The sequence below is a fragment of the Seriola lalandi genome, unplaced genomic scaffold, assembly GCF_002814215.2.
Source record: "Seriola lalandi dorsalis isolate HSWRI2012SDOR001 ecotype SW California unplaced genomic scaffold, Sedor1 jcf7180002054474, whole genome shotgun sequence".
Taxonomy (NCBI): domain Eukaryota; kingdom Metazoa; phylum Chordata; class Actinopteri; order Carangiformes; family Carangidae; genus Seriola; species Seriola lalandi.
Window position 1 is genome coordinate 1,042,875 of NW_019525027.1, and position 17,749 is coordinate 1,060,623.

Consider the following 17,749-nt stretch of genomic DNA (forward strand, 5'->3'; position numbering starts at 1 on the left):
CATTTATTTTAAATCATTTGCAGCTGCATTATCATGCGGTGGGGATGTAACTTATATAACTGTGTTTTTAAAATCAAAATCAAACATTTTTAGTTTTTCCAATATTTAAATTGGCCCTTTTTTTTCTGCAAATCAAATTTGACTGCATATTAACTATTTCTGTCTCATTTGCTCTCTTCTTTTACCCTTTAGACTCGCTTGCGAGACCGTTGTGAGAGTCCCCAGTTGTTGATGGACACAAAGATGATATATCCAGTCACCTTCCCGTTCAACCCCTCCTCCCTCGCCCTGGAAACCATCCAGATCCCCGGCTCGCTCAACCTGGGGTTCCTCACCCGTGTCTAACCCAAGGCCCTACAGCGCTTTTGGCTTAGTGGTCATTGTTGGAATTGCAAGTCACATGACACCCACTGGCCCCAAAAAGCCCCATACACAGTCATCACAAGAGAAATAAATACATTTTTGTGAGCGTCACAAACACTTAAAATTAGGGTTTGTATTCACACAATTTGAGCAATTATGCCAAAATATTTATTGAAAAGTCTCCTGTTGGTATCCAGTCCTCTGATTTATCCCTGGTCTAAATCTGGACACGCACCCCACCACATGCTGAACTTTCATCATGCATCTGTACAGTACTTACATCCTCTGAACGTACACATGCACGCCTACACTTAGGTGCACCCTCTCCGACAAAAACGCACGGAACCCCCAGTCGCTGCCGCTGGTTTAAATCTGGCTGAAAAACACTTTAATCCATCCACTGCTTGTATAAACGCCTGCCTCTTAGAGAAGCCACAGGACCAGATCAGTGCATCCAGTGCTCGCTCTCCATCGAAACCTGGGTCTGACTTAGTGATCTCGGCCCTGATTAGCCCAGCTCCCTCCCCTGTGTTTCAACTAGTGGTTATGATAGTCGTTCTTGTCATCGTCTTGTTCTCTGGCGAGAATATACGCACCCATAGGCGAGAGCAGGCCCCGAAGGAGGTGCTGAGACAATGAATAAGTTGGTAACTTGTAGTCTAGCTTGATACGTTGGGTTTGTACTACAAAGTGAATTCTGAGTCTTAGTACAAAGCCAGTTGAGTGCTAATGTTGCTCTCTCCACCCAATGTTAACGAACCAGGCTTTGTTCTGTATACTGTCATTTTACACTTAAACAGTCAAGCCAAGACAGAACTCATCATCTGTACTATATTATTTATACATATATAAATACATATAAATATGAATAATATATATCATGTATTTTATTTATTGCATTAACCTCCGTCCCCACCCTCCCTTTTTAAGATTAGAAGCTTCCTCCTTGAAGAAAATGCGTCAGATATGAAGGATGGGACCATCGTTTCCCAAGATCAACAGCTTTGTAAAGACCGTTTTAGTTCCGTTGTGGGCTGTTTATGTCGATACCAGGTAAATTATGTAGGATAGTTTAAGGAGTGCCAGCACAGATGATTATTCGTTAGGTCACTTAACTTAGAGATGTTGCTTTGTTGTAATCGTAAACCTGCATTTCTGGAAGGAGAAATGTTGCACAGGTTTTAACTGAGGAGAGATTTCAAAGGTACGAGGGTAAAACTCTGCTGAGGGTTTAACCTGCTACAATCTTTACTGTTTACAGCTGTGATTAGAGCTGAGCGTCACAAGGACACACGGGCTACAAAGATATACACTACAATACAACACAAATATTACACTCTGCTTCCTGCTGTGTCACCGGGGGGTTTTTTCACTCTGAACACTTCCTCCTCTCCTCTTGTCTTCTCTGATCACAGCTCTAGTCAGAGCTTTGAAAATGTTTTACTGTTATCGTTGTGTCATTATTTATTTCAGTAAAGATTATTTGTATCGTAAAGCCATGTATCACTGGGCAGAGTGGAGAGAAACGGTTTCACTGAAGGTGGTTTCGGAGAGTTTGCCACAGATCTGTCCAGCTTTGCATTAATTTCTCTGCTGTAGCCTCAAACTAAAACTGACTGCAGACATGTGGACCGACTCCTCTCTCATCTCCTGCCTGTCCACCCCTATGCCTTCCTGCTTAGTGATCTTCTATGACCAAAAATACTGACATAGTGAGAGATTTTTTTCTCTTTGCTGCACAGATTGTTTTGGTTCAGATATCTAGACATATTTGCTACATGCTTTTCTAAGGCTGAGACTATTGCACTACATCAGTCAGTACGGCTACAGTGTGGTGTACAGCATGCACTGCTGCTGCTGCCCCCGTCGAACCTGCATGGGCTTAACTTTACCAGCTACTAGAAATTAACCCGCATGCCACAGCTTTTTGTTTTGTTTTGGGTTTTTTTTTTACAGTAAAGAAACCGTGGTGTAGCTGAGTCATTGGATGAGTGTCAGGGAATCTACTCATGTTTTTAGAAAAAGTCCTTTGTCTTCAGTAAGAATTGTCCTGGCTGCCTCGTGTTTATCACTTTTAGTTTACTTACTTTTTTTTTTGCCCTTAACGTTCGTAGTCAACCAAATTTGCCTCTTGCCCTCATGTGAACCTTATTTTGCCTGAAGACCTTATCCCCTAATGATAAAATGATTTTCTTTTAAGGTGCTTACATACGTAGGAGATTGTTAAAGGTCACCAAAACAGAACTCAGTATCTTTTTCTTAATTTATTTTTTGAAAGCTTATTCTTAAATAGAAATGAGCCTTCGGAAGCAACAAACCAAGTAAAGATGCAAAGTATTTGCAGTATTGAGAGCCAGGGAAATCTCAGCGACACAGTACGTGCTGAGAAATAAAGATGTTTGATCTGAAGTGACATATCTCAGTAAATGACCACAAACAAGCCACAGATGAAAACTAACTGTAAGTGGAATAAAGAGGGTTTAGTATGTGAAGTTGTTTTGTGTTGCACTTGTCTTTGAAAATAATTTGATATCCATATGTTGGGACCATTTTAATCAATCTGCCTTTTGTTATATTTTGTTTGGATTTCTTGGTAGTTTAACGTTTGGTCTGTGTAAAGAGTACATATCTGAAGAGAGAGACGGTAATTGAAGGAATGAATTAACCATATGAATGTTAAATAATGTTAAATGAAGTGTATCATGATTTTAGCTGCACATTGTGGACAAAGCCTTATCTGAATTATTTGCTATCTGAATGACTTACACACATTATCAACATTGTGGCATTGTTTTTTTTCTGTCAGTGCAGTATTTTTTTTTCCACTGTAAGATGAATATAAACTGTTAGATGTGAGCATTTTTATTTGATGAGGTGTCCTGTTGTCCTACAGTTGGTGTCACAGATGGGTTGCTATCAAAATGCACTTTCTAATCATTGCAGAGGAAGTCGGATAAATAACAGATGGATATGGACTGTAAAAAGAAATACTTCACACTTAAGAGCCTCTTTTTGTTTTTCTTTTGATTTCCATCTTCTTACACAACTCTGGCCCCTGAAGCTTCTTCTACCACATTCCCCCTATAATTGGATGCTTCCTATTCTTAATTAGAAAGCTTTTTTTCTTGCTGTTTTATTAAAATTATCAATGAATCCAAACCACAGGTAAGAAGACGCACTCTTGTAAGTTTCGTGGCTGCAGCACCAGCCTTCACAGACTCAGACTATCCCTGTGGATTGACGTATTGAGAGCGTAGAATGGGAAGGCTGGCCTAGTTTCAGAGGAGAAAAAACACACGTTCATTCATCGGTTTGTATTGTTGAGCAGAGCTGCGGCGTCTTGCTCCCCTGGGCTTCTCTTGGCCTCTCAGACAGGAGAAAATGTCATTTCCTTCACTCTGCATTTTGACATCAAGGAGAGAGTTGGTTGTATGATATGACGTAGACATTATAAATTACCATTGTTCTTATCAGCACTAGCGTTGATTGTGCCATTTTAAAAAAATAAAAATTATGAAAAACAGAAATATATCATCACCCCAGCTGTTGTGGTACTGGTATGAACATGCTGAAGCCAGCACTGAAATGTTTCCTCTCTAAACCCATGTGTACATTTGACAAACTGGACTGTTTGTAGTTTCTGGTAGCTGTGCTTAGTGAATGTGTTCACCGTTAAGAAATTAAGAAACTTGGAATAAATTGTCAAATCTGTAAAAGTAAATAAAAGAATTCAGCACTGTCAGATTGTCTGTGCGAGATTTTTTTTTCCTCATCCCTTTTTTTTAGAAAATTTGATTATTACAGTTACGTAAAAAATAATCTATTTGTAGCAGAAAACTCATTTAATATTAACATTAAATAAACAATCTGCAGTATTGAGAGATGTTTTAGTTCATATGACAACAAGGGGCCAATGTAATGATTAGTACTGAATGAATATTACACCATTGTGAGTTGAAGGTAATCTAAAGGATTTTTATATTTTAAGTCAATAATGAGCAGATTACTGTATGCTGTAAATGTAACTGTCCACGCCTTGCAGGTATACATGCAGCAGGTGCAGATGTATGAAGCATGGAGGGAGAAGCAGAGCAGAGTCGCAGCTTAAACACTTCACTAAGAAGCTTACTGTTCCCTCTCTGTCCCTCGCTGACAATCCTCTTCACTGGAAAAACTCAACTTAGTTCTCCAGGGATAAATACCTGCTCAACGGAGGGAAAAAAAGTTCTCTTGTGAGGTAAGATTTAATATTCAGCTTTTATTAGCCTTCATTGTTTCGCTGTGATATTCCTGCAGTTTGTGGAAATATGACTCAGTATGCTGGTGTTGGTGTTTTTTTGTTCACATATGGGTTTAAGTCACAGAGTAAGTTGTGTAAATGTAACTAGAGTTTACGGCATATACCTGTTTAGTTACAAACGTGTATTTGATAGTGCTGAATCTTTTTCAGTTTTTCTTAAGGCCCAAAGCATGTTCTGAAAGTTTTACAAAAAAACCCTAGTAATTATTAGAACAAAGTTTACACATGATCATAAATTCTGGACCATCGTTTAACTTGTGAGGACTTCAAATGGAAAAAGAAACACTCACTTATGAGTGCAAGTGTGACCTTAGTAGCAGTAGTGAATTCTCAGCTTGAAGTCAGTGTAATCACAATATCATATGATCCCGTTCCATGTTCTACACACTGTATATAATATCAGTATCGATAGAAGGATATCAAATGTAGCGATAATGAACGTCAGTCTGTCTGTCTATTGGATTTTGTAAGATATATTGATTATAATTACAAATGACAAGTTACAGCTTCGAATAGAACAGAAGTGCAGCACATGTGCAGCAGTGATGAAATGTAGATTTGTTTGGTAAATGTCGAGTGTTTAGTGTTTATCATGTGCGCAGGTCCCAGAATAGCTGTGCTGCACTTATTTCCTCTGGAGCTCAGAGAAGGATCAGGCTGGAGTAGATTACCAACTACTTATCTCCAAGGCCACACACACACACACACACACACACACACACACACACACACAGGCCAAGTGGTCACAACCCAGCACAGAAATCAAAAGAGCCTCAATCAAGACAAAGATTTCTCCAACCTGTTGTCTAGCTGAGGAAATTTATATTTATGTTCGTGTCTCTGTGATTTCCACAGGTGTGTTCCTGATCATCTGCAGCCATGTGTGACCAGACGTTTGTGGCGGTCACTTTTGGCCCCTGCGAGAGCTGTTCGAACGCCCGTCCTCTAATGAACATCTACATTAAGAATGAGCCCATCAACTACTGCTCCTTCTGTGTGGAAGTGGTGCGTGATGTTTTCCTTTCAGTTTATCATCAACAAACAGCTGCACAAATCATTTCATTGCACCCAGTGGCAATTTTTGCAGTATCTGAAAGCTTTTCTGTGTAATGAGAAACTGTAGTGTCGATCTAACAGGGATTAGCACAGACTGTCCGCTCTAACGCCGGCTGATGATGGGTACCTTGGTTTGATGAGGATCACATTAACACTTTGTACAACATCTGTTAAACTGTGGACATGCCACACAGCAGCATATAACTGTATTAACGTGTCTTATAACCTGCACACACACACACACACACACACGCACACACACACACGCACGTCATGTGGACCTAAAAGTGGGAGATGCATGCCGGTGAGACCCCTCCTAATCTGTGGCTCCTTGTCAACAACTCTGCAGACACTGATCCCACAGAGCAGAGTGTCCACTGTGACTGTCCCCAGTCAGACTTTATCAGATAACAAAATGGTATATGACTGAGAAAAAAGTTTCAGTTATATGATTTTAATATGAATAGTAGATTCAAAATGTTTAGATCTAATGTAATGGATATATTTATCAATACTCTTCAAGTCTGAAACCATTTTCACGAGAAGAAATAGTAATTGTGTTTAAAAGTCTTCATCAGCAAGAGCATATGAATCTGAAATTTGGTGCTACAGAAAACTTTTATCCTCTGCCATGTTGCTGCTTTGATGTGATTTAATATTGGAAACTGAGCCAGTCAACTTGAAATATAATGCTTAAGTGTGTTAGGGAAAAGGGGATAATCCAAAAATATTTGTTTCAAGTCTTTTAGATATGTCTACAAAAAGGGTTAACGCCGAATAATATGTCTAACATTTAAATTAATTATTAAATAAGATAGTAATTAGTTCCAAACCACAATTTGCAAATATATAGGCTACTGTAATTTTTTGAAAAGGCTAAATAATTTCCCAAAACAGCTGGGTAGTGTAGTTTTTAGCAGAAGTCAAACAGGAGCAAATAGTACATTTGAGGATTATATTTTCAGACAAAGATAAGATTAATACACATTTGTAGCTCTAGTGAGTGCAGTCACCTTTATGCTGTACGTGGTAAGGAATGTGCCATCCAGTGCAATAGTGGAGCTGATGTTATTTTTTTAATCATTTTTGGATAATGGACCTCTATAGCAAAGAGGATAAATTAGGCTTTGGCTACACACGGACAGAACTTATTAGCAGATCAATTCATCGTTGGGTTTGGCCTTTTATGTGGGATTTAATGACAAGAAGAAGAATATGGAATATCACCAGACCAGAAAAACGCTAAATGAAAACGCTAAATGTTTTCATTTATATATATATATATATATATATATATATACACATATATGTAATTTTATCCATTGTTTTCATATATATATATATTTAAAAGTAGAATAGTTTGAAGTCAACCACAGTAACTGGAAAGTAGAAACTGGCAGTAGCTGTGTTAGCAGCGGTGTTAAAGTGCGTCCGTGGCGCCTGTGAGCAGTGTGTGAATAACAGAGGGAGGAGGGGCAGAGCAAAGCTCAGTGTCACCCGCGCGGCAGCATCACCGTTGCACTCGAGGACAATCTCAACAAACCTCTAACCGCCAAACAACCGTCCCATTCCCCCAAATTTACCTCCTTTCTCCTGTGTTTTCTGCTCCCCTCTCCCCCTCTCCTCTGCTGTTGTTTGTGTGTATCCTCCTGTAAGATGGCCTGTCAGGGGCTCCAGAAAGGGGAAACCCTGGCGACACTGAAGAGGGAGAGCGAGAGTCTGAAGAAGAAGCTGGAGGAGGAGCGGTGCAAGCTCAGCGACGTGGAGTGTAAGTGTCTACACAACAGGAAAACATAACTAGGCTAACTAACTATTAATCTGTCCTTTTTACTGAAACACTTACAGTTTAACAGGTGCGTGAACAGCTCGTGAACACGTCGTTTATGCTATGGATTTGTTTTTGTTTGTTTGTTCGTTTGTTTGTTTCCACTATGTTATGATGACTGTGAACAGCTGTTCACATAGTGGTGGTCATTGTGGAGGAAAGTTTTAATCAAGTAGTCATCTGTCTTTTTGGTGTCTGTTTAGTGATGATGATGATGATGTTGATGTTGATGATGATGATGATGATGATGATGTTAATAGCTCTCAGAGTCGCCCTCACTGCTAGAACTCAGATGTCCTCATAATCCTTATAAAACCGATTTGATTTAACACTGACCTTCAGTTTGAATATAATAAGTGATTTGGGCTTCTTAGGTTCAGTGTGATATGCTCTGCTCTCTGGTGGTTGATACACGTCCTTTTTCAGAGACTGAAATAAAGGCAGCTCAGTTTATGATTTAATGCTACAGTGATGTAGGCTTTAACTTTATCCATCAAATATCCCACATATTTGCAGATGTGATCTACTAATTTATTCAATAACCCTCCCTGCCACCTGTTGTGGAAAATAACCCAGTAAACTGTTCATTAATTGTGTCTCTTTGTAGCTGTTGGATTTACGTTCCAACAAGAAATATTAACAGCAAAGACCGGCTCTTGTCCAGCAGCCTCCTGAGACTTTGGGCCCCTGGGCCTGTGCACATAGGCCCACTCTGTAGTGCTTCCATGTTTATACTTCTCCTCCACTACATTTCATAGGGAAATATTGTAGTTTTTACTAAATCGTCTTACAGCTATAGTTACTATTAATATTGCAGATAAAGATTTTACATTCCAAACATACAGTATGATCAGCTTACAAGGTAAATATTCAACAATGATGCCTTATGTAAATTTTGAGTGAAATTTTGGTCTTACAATTTTGTGTGTGTGTGTGTGCGTGTGTGTGCATGTGTGTGTGTGTTTGTGTGTGTTTGTGTGTGTGTATGTGTGTGTGTGTGTGTGTGTGTGTGTGTGTGGGGGGGGAGGGGTACCTCAGTACAACAGGTAGCTGAGAAGATTGAGGTGTTGGGTGCTCTCTCCATAAAGACCAGACGTGTGCTGAAGGGTCATGGGAACAAGGTTCTTTGTATGGACTGGTGCAAAGACAAACGTCGTATCGTCAGCTCCTCGCAGGTACACACATGCATATACACACATACAGAGGGGTTTATTATTTTATACTATATTAGGAGAGATATTGTGAATTATTAGTAGTTTTAAGGAGAAGAATGTTTACAGTACATGGGATATATAAAGTTTTTATGTAATACTGATTTTCTTTCTCTAATCTAGGATGGAAAAGTGATTGTCTGGGATGCATTCACTCTTAATAAGGTAAGTAGAGTCTGTGAGTAAATTAGGGGGGTAATTACATCATGTTTTAGATTCTTTTGAAGAAAATAATTACTTTTGGATGCAATCATTCAAAAGTTTTCTTTTGATGTTAACTTCAATATTCAGGTCAGAAACTGACACAAACATCCTTGATAATTTAATGATTATGGCCATCCATTGTTATTGTTTATTGTGCATTTCTCCATCAGCTTAGTCATACTACATGGTTGTCATGTGGGACAGGAAATCAGAGTTTAAAAAAACAAAACACTTAATTGATCCATAATGATCCATACTCCAAAAATACAGTTATTCAACAAGTTCTAAAAAACCCAGAGTTAAATTTTACGCGGTATTTGCTGTGTTGACAACAGCTCAGTTTGATCTGTTGTACTGCAACCGCACTCTCTGACGTTTTCCAAGTACACCTGAAGCATCATGTCCCAGGTGTGTGTCAGCAGAAGCATAATTCCATATTCATGCTTCAATAATGTCACTCAGCATAAATCTAAAGGTTGAGGGAAATCCCTCAATAGACAATGGTAAGCCTGGTTGCCCAGTGTAACCTCACCCACTTCTCCACTCTGTTATCTATGGCTAAGAATTTTTTTCATGCTCAGATGTTCATGTTGTCCTCACCATATGTACTGGTGTTGGGTCATCCTATACTCCTGTATTCCTCTGAGAGAGGGTGCAACACGGAAATAGAAATGTGCGTTTAAAGATTATCTATCCATCTGTTCGCTGTAATGGCTGTGTGTGTGTTTTGTGTGTGTGTGTGCATGAGTGCACTTAAATGGTAGCCAGGATGGAGCAGACATAACTACACTAAACGTAATCCCTATTAATACTCACCACATCCAGATTTACTGCAGCTGTGTGTGTAACTGTCTGTGTGTCAATAGTTTTCTAGAGAATATATTTTCTTACCAGTAACCTCTCTTTTGCATGCATTGTGTGTGTGTGTGTGTGTGTGTGTGTGTGTGTGTGTGTGTGTGTGTGTGTGTGTGTGTGTGTGTGTTTTTGATATCTGTGTGTTACAGGAGCATGGGATAACCCTGCCATGTACATGGGTTATGGCGTGTGCTTATGCTCCCTCAGGTTGTGCTGTGGCATGTGGGTGAGTATGAACATAAATCTAAAGTAATCTAAAGTGAAATAATATATTTGGAAAAATTTTACTAGAAAGTTAGTACTGTTATGAATGAAATGATATATTTTCCAAATTAGTAAATACAATATTACTAATTTAGCCACAGCAATGTGGATAGGACAAATATAGCAGCGGCCATCTCGTTCCAGGTGATAGCTACTCATAATCTAAAGCAGTAGGTCTGAGGAGCTCATAGTGTGAACAGAAAGAGGACTGAGGCTCCATCAGAGCTGAAGTGGATCATAAAGAGAACTGAGTCATCTTTCAAATTAACTCAAAATGCAACAACTCAAAAAGAGTTTCAATCAATTTTTTGTTGGTTCATTTTAACAGGAGTTCGGTTCATTTAAAAAGGACTATGTGAAACACCCTATTATTCTGTTGCCTCTAACTTTCTCTCTGAGTCCTCATTTTTCAATTGAATATAGCCAAAATCACAGCACAACCTTTGTCTTTAATTTATGTGAATGGTGATTTTGTCAGATGAAGACATGGTTATAAAATCTGTATGTAAGTGAGTAGTAGGACGTGTATGTTTGGTGACTGCTACTGTTTTTACTCAGAGACACTAAATTAGATCTTCAAGCGATATGTTTTATTTAATATCCTGAATTTAACCTTTAATGTTTTTATCTCCTCCAAAAGCGGACTGGATAACAAGTGCTCGGTGATCCCGTTATCACTGGACAAAAACGAGAACTTGGCCGCAAAGAAGAAGTCGGTCGCCATGCACACCAACTATTTATCAGGATGCACCTTCACCAACTCTGACATGCAGGTGAGCACCAGATTTGTGCAGTGTGAGAAGCAGATATAAGAGGCATAATATTTACTGTATATGATCGTTTGTGATCTTTTATAAAGGATTAAATTGCTGTCTTCCACTCGTTCTGAGCACACAGATTCTGAATGCACTTGGAAATGCAGGTATTTGTAAGATTTGATGATAAAACTGACTTCATTTTGAGAGTTATGGTAGGGGAAAGGTTTGGAAAGGTTTGGTATTGTTTCGTGTTTCTTGTTAATAGAAGTGATTGTTGCCAAGACATGCAACACTTGCATACAACCTTTTGTAAGTTCATCCTTTATAACTTGTGCACTTTTTGACATTTGATCATGAGAGTCCATAGAGTATATGTGCAAAGTTTTGTGCGTATCAGACTCACAGCCAAGGGGGAGTTTGAAAAGGGAGGTTTTTGCAAATTTCGCAATTTTACTCAATTACAAGATTTTTCATATTTGTAGCGCCTCTAGTGGCCAATTGGCGCAGAATTGTGTGCAGCGCATCAGAGTGATAAGTGGATCTACTGGCCGAAGTTTTGTGTTAATAGGACAGATTGTCCCCAAGATATGCAAAGCTCCTGTTTTGATTGCTGCCTACAGGAAGCTGTTCCTTTGTAACATGCACATTTTTTGGATAATCAAAATTCCTAGCTTTTGATCATGAGCGTCCCTTGATCTTATTTGCAAAGTTTCATGCAGAACAGACTCAATGCCTAGAAGGAGTTCTAAAAAGTAAGCTTTGCATATTTCGCACACTGCTTTAGATGCGTGACTTCCAGCCCAATTGTGCCTGGACCTTAATCCAAGTTTTCCATTCCTGATACTTACCTTTGAACACTATGAGATCCACATCGCCACATTTTGTAGTCAGAGCAGTAAGATGAGCTTCCAATGCTAAACCACCAATATCACCCTAAAACCAAAACAGCCTTTCTGTGCTGTCAGTGTCAATTGATTTTGTGAGAGGAAAGGACTCGTCAGGGATTTGAACCTGGGATATCTTGCACACAAAGCAAGAATCAGCTCCAGGACCAAAGAGCCCCAATGTCTGTCGAAGCATTGTAATGCTCTGCTGTTAATCATCCGATAAAAATAGACTAAAACTATTTGTATTTTATAAATATATACATTCAAATACTTTATCTCTTATATTTCATCCAATTATAATCATAAGCTTCGATCCATGGATGTTTTATTTTTTGCTAGCTGTGCCTGCGACTCCCCAGCTGGAAAGAAGGGAGGTTAGGGGACAGAATGAAAAAGGAGAACATGGAGGAAACAGCCTGCGATATTTGGCTTTAATAATTTACTCCACTCTGGCCCTCAGCAAGGCAGAGGAGCATAATAGGGTGGGAGGTAAGAAGAGGACAGGAAGGAAGATGAGAGGGGAGATGGATGGCAGGGCTAAGGAGGGGACAGAGAAGAGACAAGGGGGGAGGGGAGTGGTCCTCTATCCTGGGTGTATTAATAGACATTGAGTGGCTTTTATCAAGCAAAGAGTGGAGCACACTGACCTGAGGGCAGAACATTTAACACATAGACACACACATGCATGTTTTCTTCCTGTCTGTCTCTCTTTCTATCTCTCACACATGTCCTCTCTCATACAGCATCTCACACACAAAGACACATTCATGCACATGAGGACACTGTCACGCTCACAGCCTTTATACCATCACAACAGACCCTGAAGTGCAAAGCTCTGGACCACACTGAGGGCTGAGAGAGAGTGTTTACTAATTATTTAAGTATATAAAAGACTTCACATTTTCAACCAGCCTTAAAACTAACAGTACTAACAGGACCGTTACGATTGTGTTGTTGTGTCTGTGTGTTTGTGTATGTGTGTGTCCAGCTGGCAGACAGCTGGTGAGATTTGACATACATGATCTGCTGTTGTCCTGACGTGAGTTGGGAGACTTTTTGATTGAAGCTAGTTACATGTGTGCAGAGTGCGAATTATACAATAAAAGTCAGGAGGGTCGGCTTTATCTCCGTGGTGAAAGGAAACTGGGTACAATGCAGGAGCGTGCTTCGGTGAACTCAAGTGTTACAGTGATTATAGTATCTTGCTTGTTGAAGTAAAGCTTTCAATTAAATGTAGTGGAGTAGAAAGAACAATATTTCCCTTTGAAATGTAGCAGAGTCAAAGTATAAAGAAGCATAAAATGGCAATACATGGAAGTACTCAGAGTAATTTTACTTAATTACTTTCCACTAATGCTAATACAGTTACTTAGCCTTCAGCATACATGGGTTTCTTCCAGGCATGATTATGGGAAATATGATATGTAGCTAATTTAGCTATTCAGTTTAGAAGGTAATATAAATGTACATCCCCCCGAACTGGTTGGGGTGAGATCCCACCCATCCGCCCTGTAATTCGAATCCTGCATGTGGGGTAAGTTAATGAAACCATGCAAGAATTTAATATACTGTAGGGTAAGAGGCAAAATCAGACTGATGCAAAAGCTCTGTTCAGTGAGGTGTGTGAGTGTGTGTGTGTGTGTGTGTGTGTGTGTGTGTGTGTGTGTGTGTTTGTGTGTGTGTGTTTGTGTGTGTGTGTTTGTGTGTGTGTGTGTGTGTGTGTGTGTCATTTTGACTAATAATTGCATTCAGGTTGAAACTGGAGCTACCTCTCAGGGCAGGCAGGATGTGGTGTGTTTTTGTGCCTGAGGTCATCCAGCAGGAGCTCTCTAATCCACCAGCCAGCAGGGATCACTGGTGTCTGCATGTGTCTCTAAGTGCTCATAATCTGTTTTCATCAGAGGAATCGCTGACGTTTTGGCATTTTGTGTGTTTATTTGTTTGTGGATACATGATGCACAGTGAGAGTTTTGAGTTGTGTTAGTGGGAGATGCTGATCTTCAGCCTTTGTTGTATGTACTGGATGTGTGTCCATACATTTGCAAATATTTGCATATTCAATAGCTACATAGTTTTTTTTTCCTCACTTTTAGGCCTTTTGCCCAGTCATTGTGGAGTTTCCATGAGAATACTGAAATTACCCATCAAAGTCCCTCTATGATTTCACTTCCTTCTTTTTTGTTTCTACTAGACTGGTGTACCAAGGCTGCCAGAGTTTGTTTTAAATTGAAAAATGAAATTCACTTCATTTGGATTATGAAAATATACATGTTTTGCCATTGTGCTAAAATAAGCTTCATGTTTTTATTTTGTTGAATGTTTTGTTTTGTTTGTTTTGTTTGTTTTGTGTGGTCTGTGTGTGTGTGTGTGTGTGTGTGTGTGTGTGTGTGTGTGTGTGTGTTGGGTGGGGGGGGTTGCATTTGCCCATGTGCATGTGTCTGTTAGATCCTGACCTCCAGTGGTGATGGCACATGTGCCCTGTGGGATGTGGAGAGCGGGCAGCTGCTGCAGAGTTTCCATGGTCACACAGCTGATGTCTTGTCCCTGGACCTCGCCCCATCCGAAACTGGAAACACTTTTGTCTCTGGGGTGAGAGAGTGAGACAGAGATTGTGTGTGTGTGTCTGTGGTCTGTGTGTGTGTGTGTGTGTGTGTGTGTGTGTATTTCTTTGTAATTCATGTGGTCATGGGGAAACCCTGAACATTTTGAAGAAAATGAATTTGAACAAAATAACTATAATAATCCCTGTATGTGTGTGTTATCAGGGATCTGATAAGAAGGCCAATGTGTGGGACATGCGCTCTGGACAGAACATTCAGTCTTTTGAGAGCCACGAATCTGACATCAACTGTGTAAAGTGAGTTCAGTTCTCTGATAAAACAAAAGCCCACCATGTTTCTCTTATTCCTCTTTAAAAGAATTTACTTGACAGAGACGACATAAAAATCAATGGTAGATCATCAAAATGCAAAATGAATGAAGGCATTTTACCCACATGTCTGCACACATGCTCAACCTCAATGAAGACATTTGGCTGCGTGTTACCCTTTAACATTTATGCCTCTGTACCAGCTGCAGCCAGGGCCGGAGATATTATGTTTTTGTTTTGTCTATCTGTCCATCCGTCTCATTATCGTAAACACGATAGCTCAGTAACACTGGAAGGGAATTTCTAACATTCACTTGGACTCAAGGATGAACTGATTAGATTGTGGTGGTCAAAAGTTAAAGGTCAAGGTCACTGTGACCGTGTAAAAAACGATCTTAGCCATAGCTCAAGAATTTACACAGCATTTATGAAAAAAAATCATACAAATAGTTCATATTTTACATGATTCTTGATAAACAGGGATGTAACCTGAAACTAGTCTGAGTGGTGAAGGCAGACAACCACAAAGCGGTAATTCCAGCTTCGTCTTGAAAAAAAATCAGTATTTAATCGCTCTTCTTGTAGAACCAGTGTTGGTACTATAAATTAAGTTTCAGTCGAGTCCAACTTTATTAGACCTTGAGGTCGAAACTAACAGTGTGAAAACTGAATTTGCTTCTATGTAACTTGATCTAAAATAACTTTTAAATCTGACTTTCCAAATGGTTTGTGTGTTGTACAAAAGGGAGCATAATTCAGTATCTGCTTTTTTATCAACCTTTTTTGTTTTTTTCTTCATCTACTGTATTAGACAAAGCCCATGTTTCACCTCTGTGATGCAGTTCATGCAGCAGAATTTATCATTATTCAAAAAATCATAAACTAACAACAAAATCAATAAAGTTTCTTTCATATAGAAAGCTCACTGGAGATGCAAAACATCTAATAACATCCTCGGTCATGTGTGTCCAGGTACTATCCCAGTGGAGATGCATTTGCTTCTGCTTCTGATGATGCCACAGTGAGTCATGTCATGACCTGCTTGTGTGTTTGTGGTGTTTTGTCATGTCAATATGTGTACTGTGCAAGATTGTTAAATTGAAATTCTCAGTGCCTTTGTAGAAAAAAGTAACACTGATTTACTAGGCTCATGTTGAATCATTTTTGTGACATATTTTTGGTGTCATGGTGAAGTCAGTGATTTATTTTTATATTAATGAGATGATTACATACACTGGTAGGCTACCTCTAACAGCATAAACCTATCAGAAATAAGATACAGATATCCCAGTTGTTCCTTACTGAAGTAAATTTCTTCCATTAGATATGTGTGATAACAAGGTTTCAAATACTGGCAAGCTCAAAAGTAACCCCAACACTATTTATACAATATGAAACTGCCTATTATAGGCCATTCACAGACTAAAGTTACTATTGTTATTATTGTTATTAGCATTGTGTGTCCTGTTTGTTGGTCTTTCTCAGTGCCGTTTCTATGATCTGCGAGCTGACCGTGAAGTAGCCGTCTACCAGAAGGACAGCATCATATTTGGTGCTTCCACTGTGGACTTCTCTTTGAGTGGTGAGGAGCTTGTAAAGCACTTTAAATTAAGTTATCATATAAAATGTGCTCCATACATGTGGAGTTGATTCGGGGAAAGGCTCAGAAAAAGCCAGACATAGTTTCTGAGCTAAAAAAAACACTTTCAATGTGAAAGTGTGACCTTGTTTATCTTAAATATGAACTAAGATATTGTCTGTCTGATCAATCATTCATTGTTAGTGTATTGAATAATACGCATTATTCATCTGGGACAGTTGACAATTTCAGAAAATATTTTAGTATTTAATATAAATAAAACAGTGATTCGAGGAAAGGTTGTTGAATACCTCATTTCAACCAATCTTTTGTTTGTCCCTACTTCTCCTTATTCCAAAATTCCCCCACTTCCTCTTATATGTACTTTCCCCAGGTCGTCTGCTCTTCGCTGGTTATAATGACTACACCATCAATGTGTGGGACGTTTTGAAAGGAACTCGTGTTTCCACCCTGTTTGGCCACGAGAACCGCGTCAGCAGAGTCAGATTGTCACCTGACGGAACGGCGCTCTGCTCAGCTTCCTGGGACAACACCTTACGGGTGAGCAGGGGTTTCCCTACACAGCATGATTTTACAATTAAGCTGATGTTCATTTTTGTAATATGAATTACAAAAGACTGATATATCTAAAGTCTAAATTCTGTCACAGTAAATGAACCTTTACACGTACCACGTCAATGATTTTTCACACTGTACTCACTTCTCTTTTTCAGATTTGGTCCTAGTGCTAACATGACGGTTGTGATCTGCAAAGATAAGCACCAGCGTTATGTGTCTGCCAACACTGCAACTCCCTGTCTGGAGTCAACAGAAACACAAAAACCTCTCCCCTGTCTGCTCTGAATAAGAATATGTCATTGTATCATAACTGTAGGGTGGATACAGTTCATCAAGTCGGGATTCTTACTTTGTTATTGATATTGCATAACTATATTAAGTATATGTTTAGTGTTTTTGCTGATATAGTGACAAATAACTGTCAGTGTAAAGAGCCAAAATAAGCTGTAGGAATCAGCAGCATGTGTCTGCTCTGCTATGTAGACCTACAGACAGTATTGCTGATTGTCTTGTAAATTATGCACACTGGATTATTCTCCAGTCAGTTCTCCTGTCTCCAGAATAATGCTGTAGGTGCACACACTGTTATTATTGTTATTACTGTTGTAGTTTGTGTCATGATTATCCTAAAGAAGACACTTTAAAGTTAACCTTATATTTTTCTTATTTCAAAATACTTTAACCTCAACAGCTTAGGTGAATTTCCTGTGTGAATAATAAAGAAAAATTTAAATAGTTTTAATTTTTTATGTGTCTTTGTACATTTTGTTTCTCTTCTTGCCAGACCAGGATTTCACACACAGCATGATCTATTTCCCCAAACCTCACTCAAACCCTCATGTGCAGGTGCAGCTATATAAAGAAAAATCAAAGCTATTGTTTGCCAAAACAGATAAAAGTGATCTAACATGTCTGTGCACAACAAAATACAACAGGTTGTCAAGACAGAGTTTTGTACTGATTGTGCCACACCGGCTGTGTTCAAATTCAAGCCCCCCC

The 17,749-nt window shown here is 39.2% G+C and overlaps 2 protein-coding genes across 5 annotated transcripts in view; both read left to right on the forward strand.

The window, feature by feature from the left end:
* The window catches only part of myo5aa (myosin VAa), a 53,099-nt gene extending 48,994 nt beyond the window's left edge, over positions 1-4,105 (forward strand). For all 4 annotated transcript variants that reach the window (XM_087175531.1, XM_087175533.1, XM_087175530.1 and 1 more), the window contains one exon: positions 193-4,105. In XM_087175531.1, the coding sequence (XP_087031657.1) occupies positions 193-345 (153 nt within the window). In that variant the 3' untranslated portion in view covers positions 346-4,105. The remainder of the gene's footprint in view (positions 1-192) is intronic.
* Positions 4,106-4,475: 370 nt separating this feature from the next.
* gnb5b (guanine nucleotide binding protein (G protein), beta 5b) lies at positions 4,476-17,492 on the forward strand. Its single transcript, XM_023412016.2, has 13 exons — positions 4,476-4,600; positions 5,519-5,668; positions 7,376-7,487; positions 8,583-8,719; positions 8,879-8,920; positions 9,964-10,040; positions 10,719-10,851; positions 14,169-14,312; positions 14,489-14,580; positions 15,565-15,613; positions 16,078-16,174; positions 16,566-16,732; positions 16,906-17,492. Exons 2-13 carry the CDS (start codon positions 5,543-5,545, stop codon positions 16,915-16,917), a joined length of 1,188 nt encoding a protein of 395 aa, XP_023267784.1. The 5' UTR covers positions 4,476-4,600; positions 5,519-5,542; the 3' UTR covers positions 16,918-17,492.
* Positions 17,493-17,749: the final 257 nt, after the last annotated feature.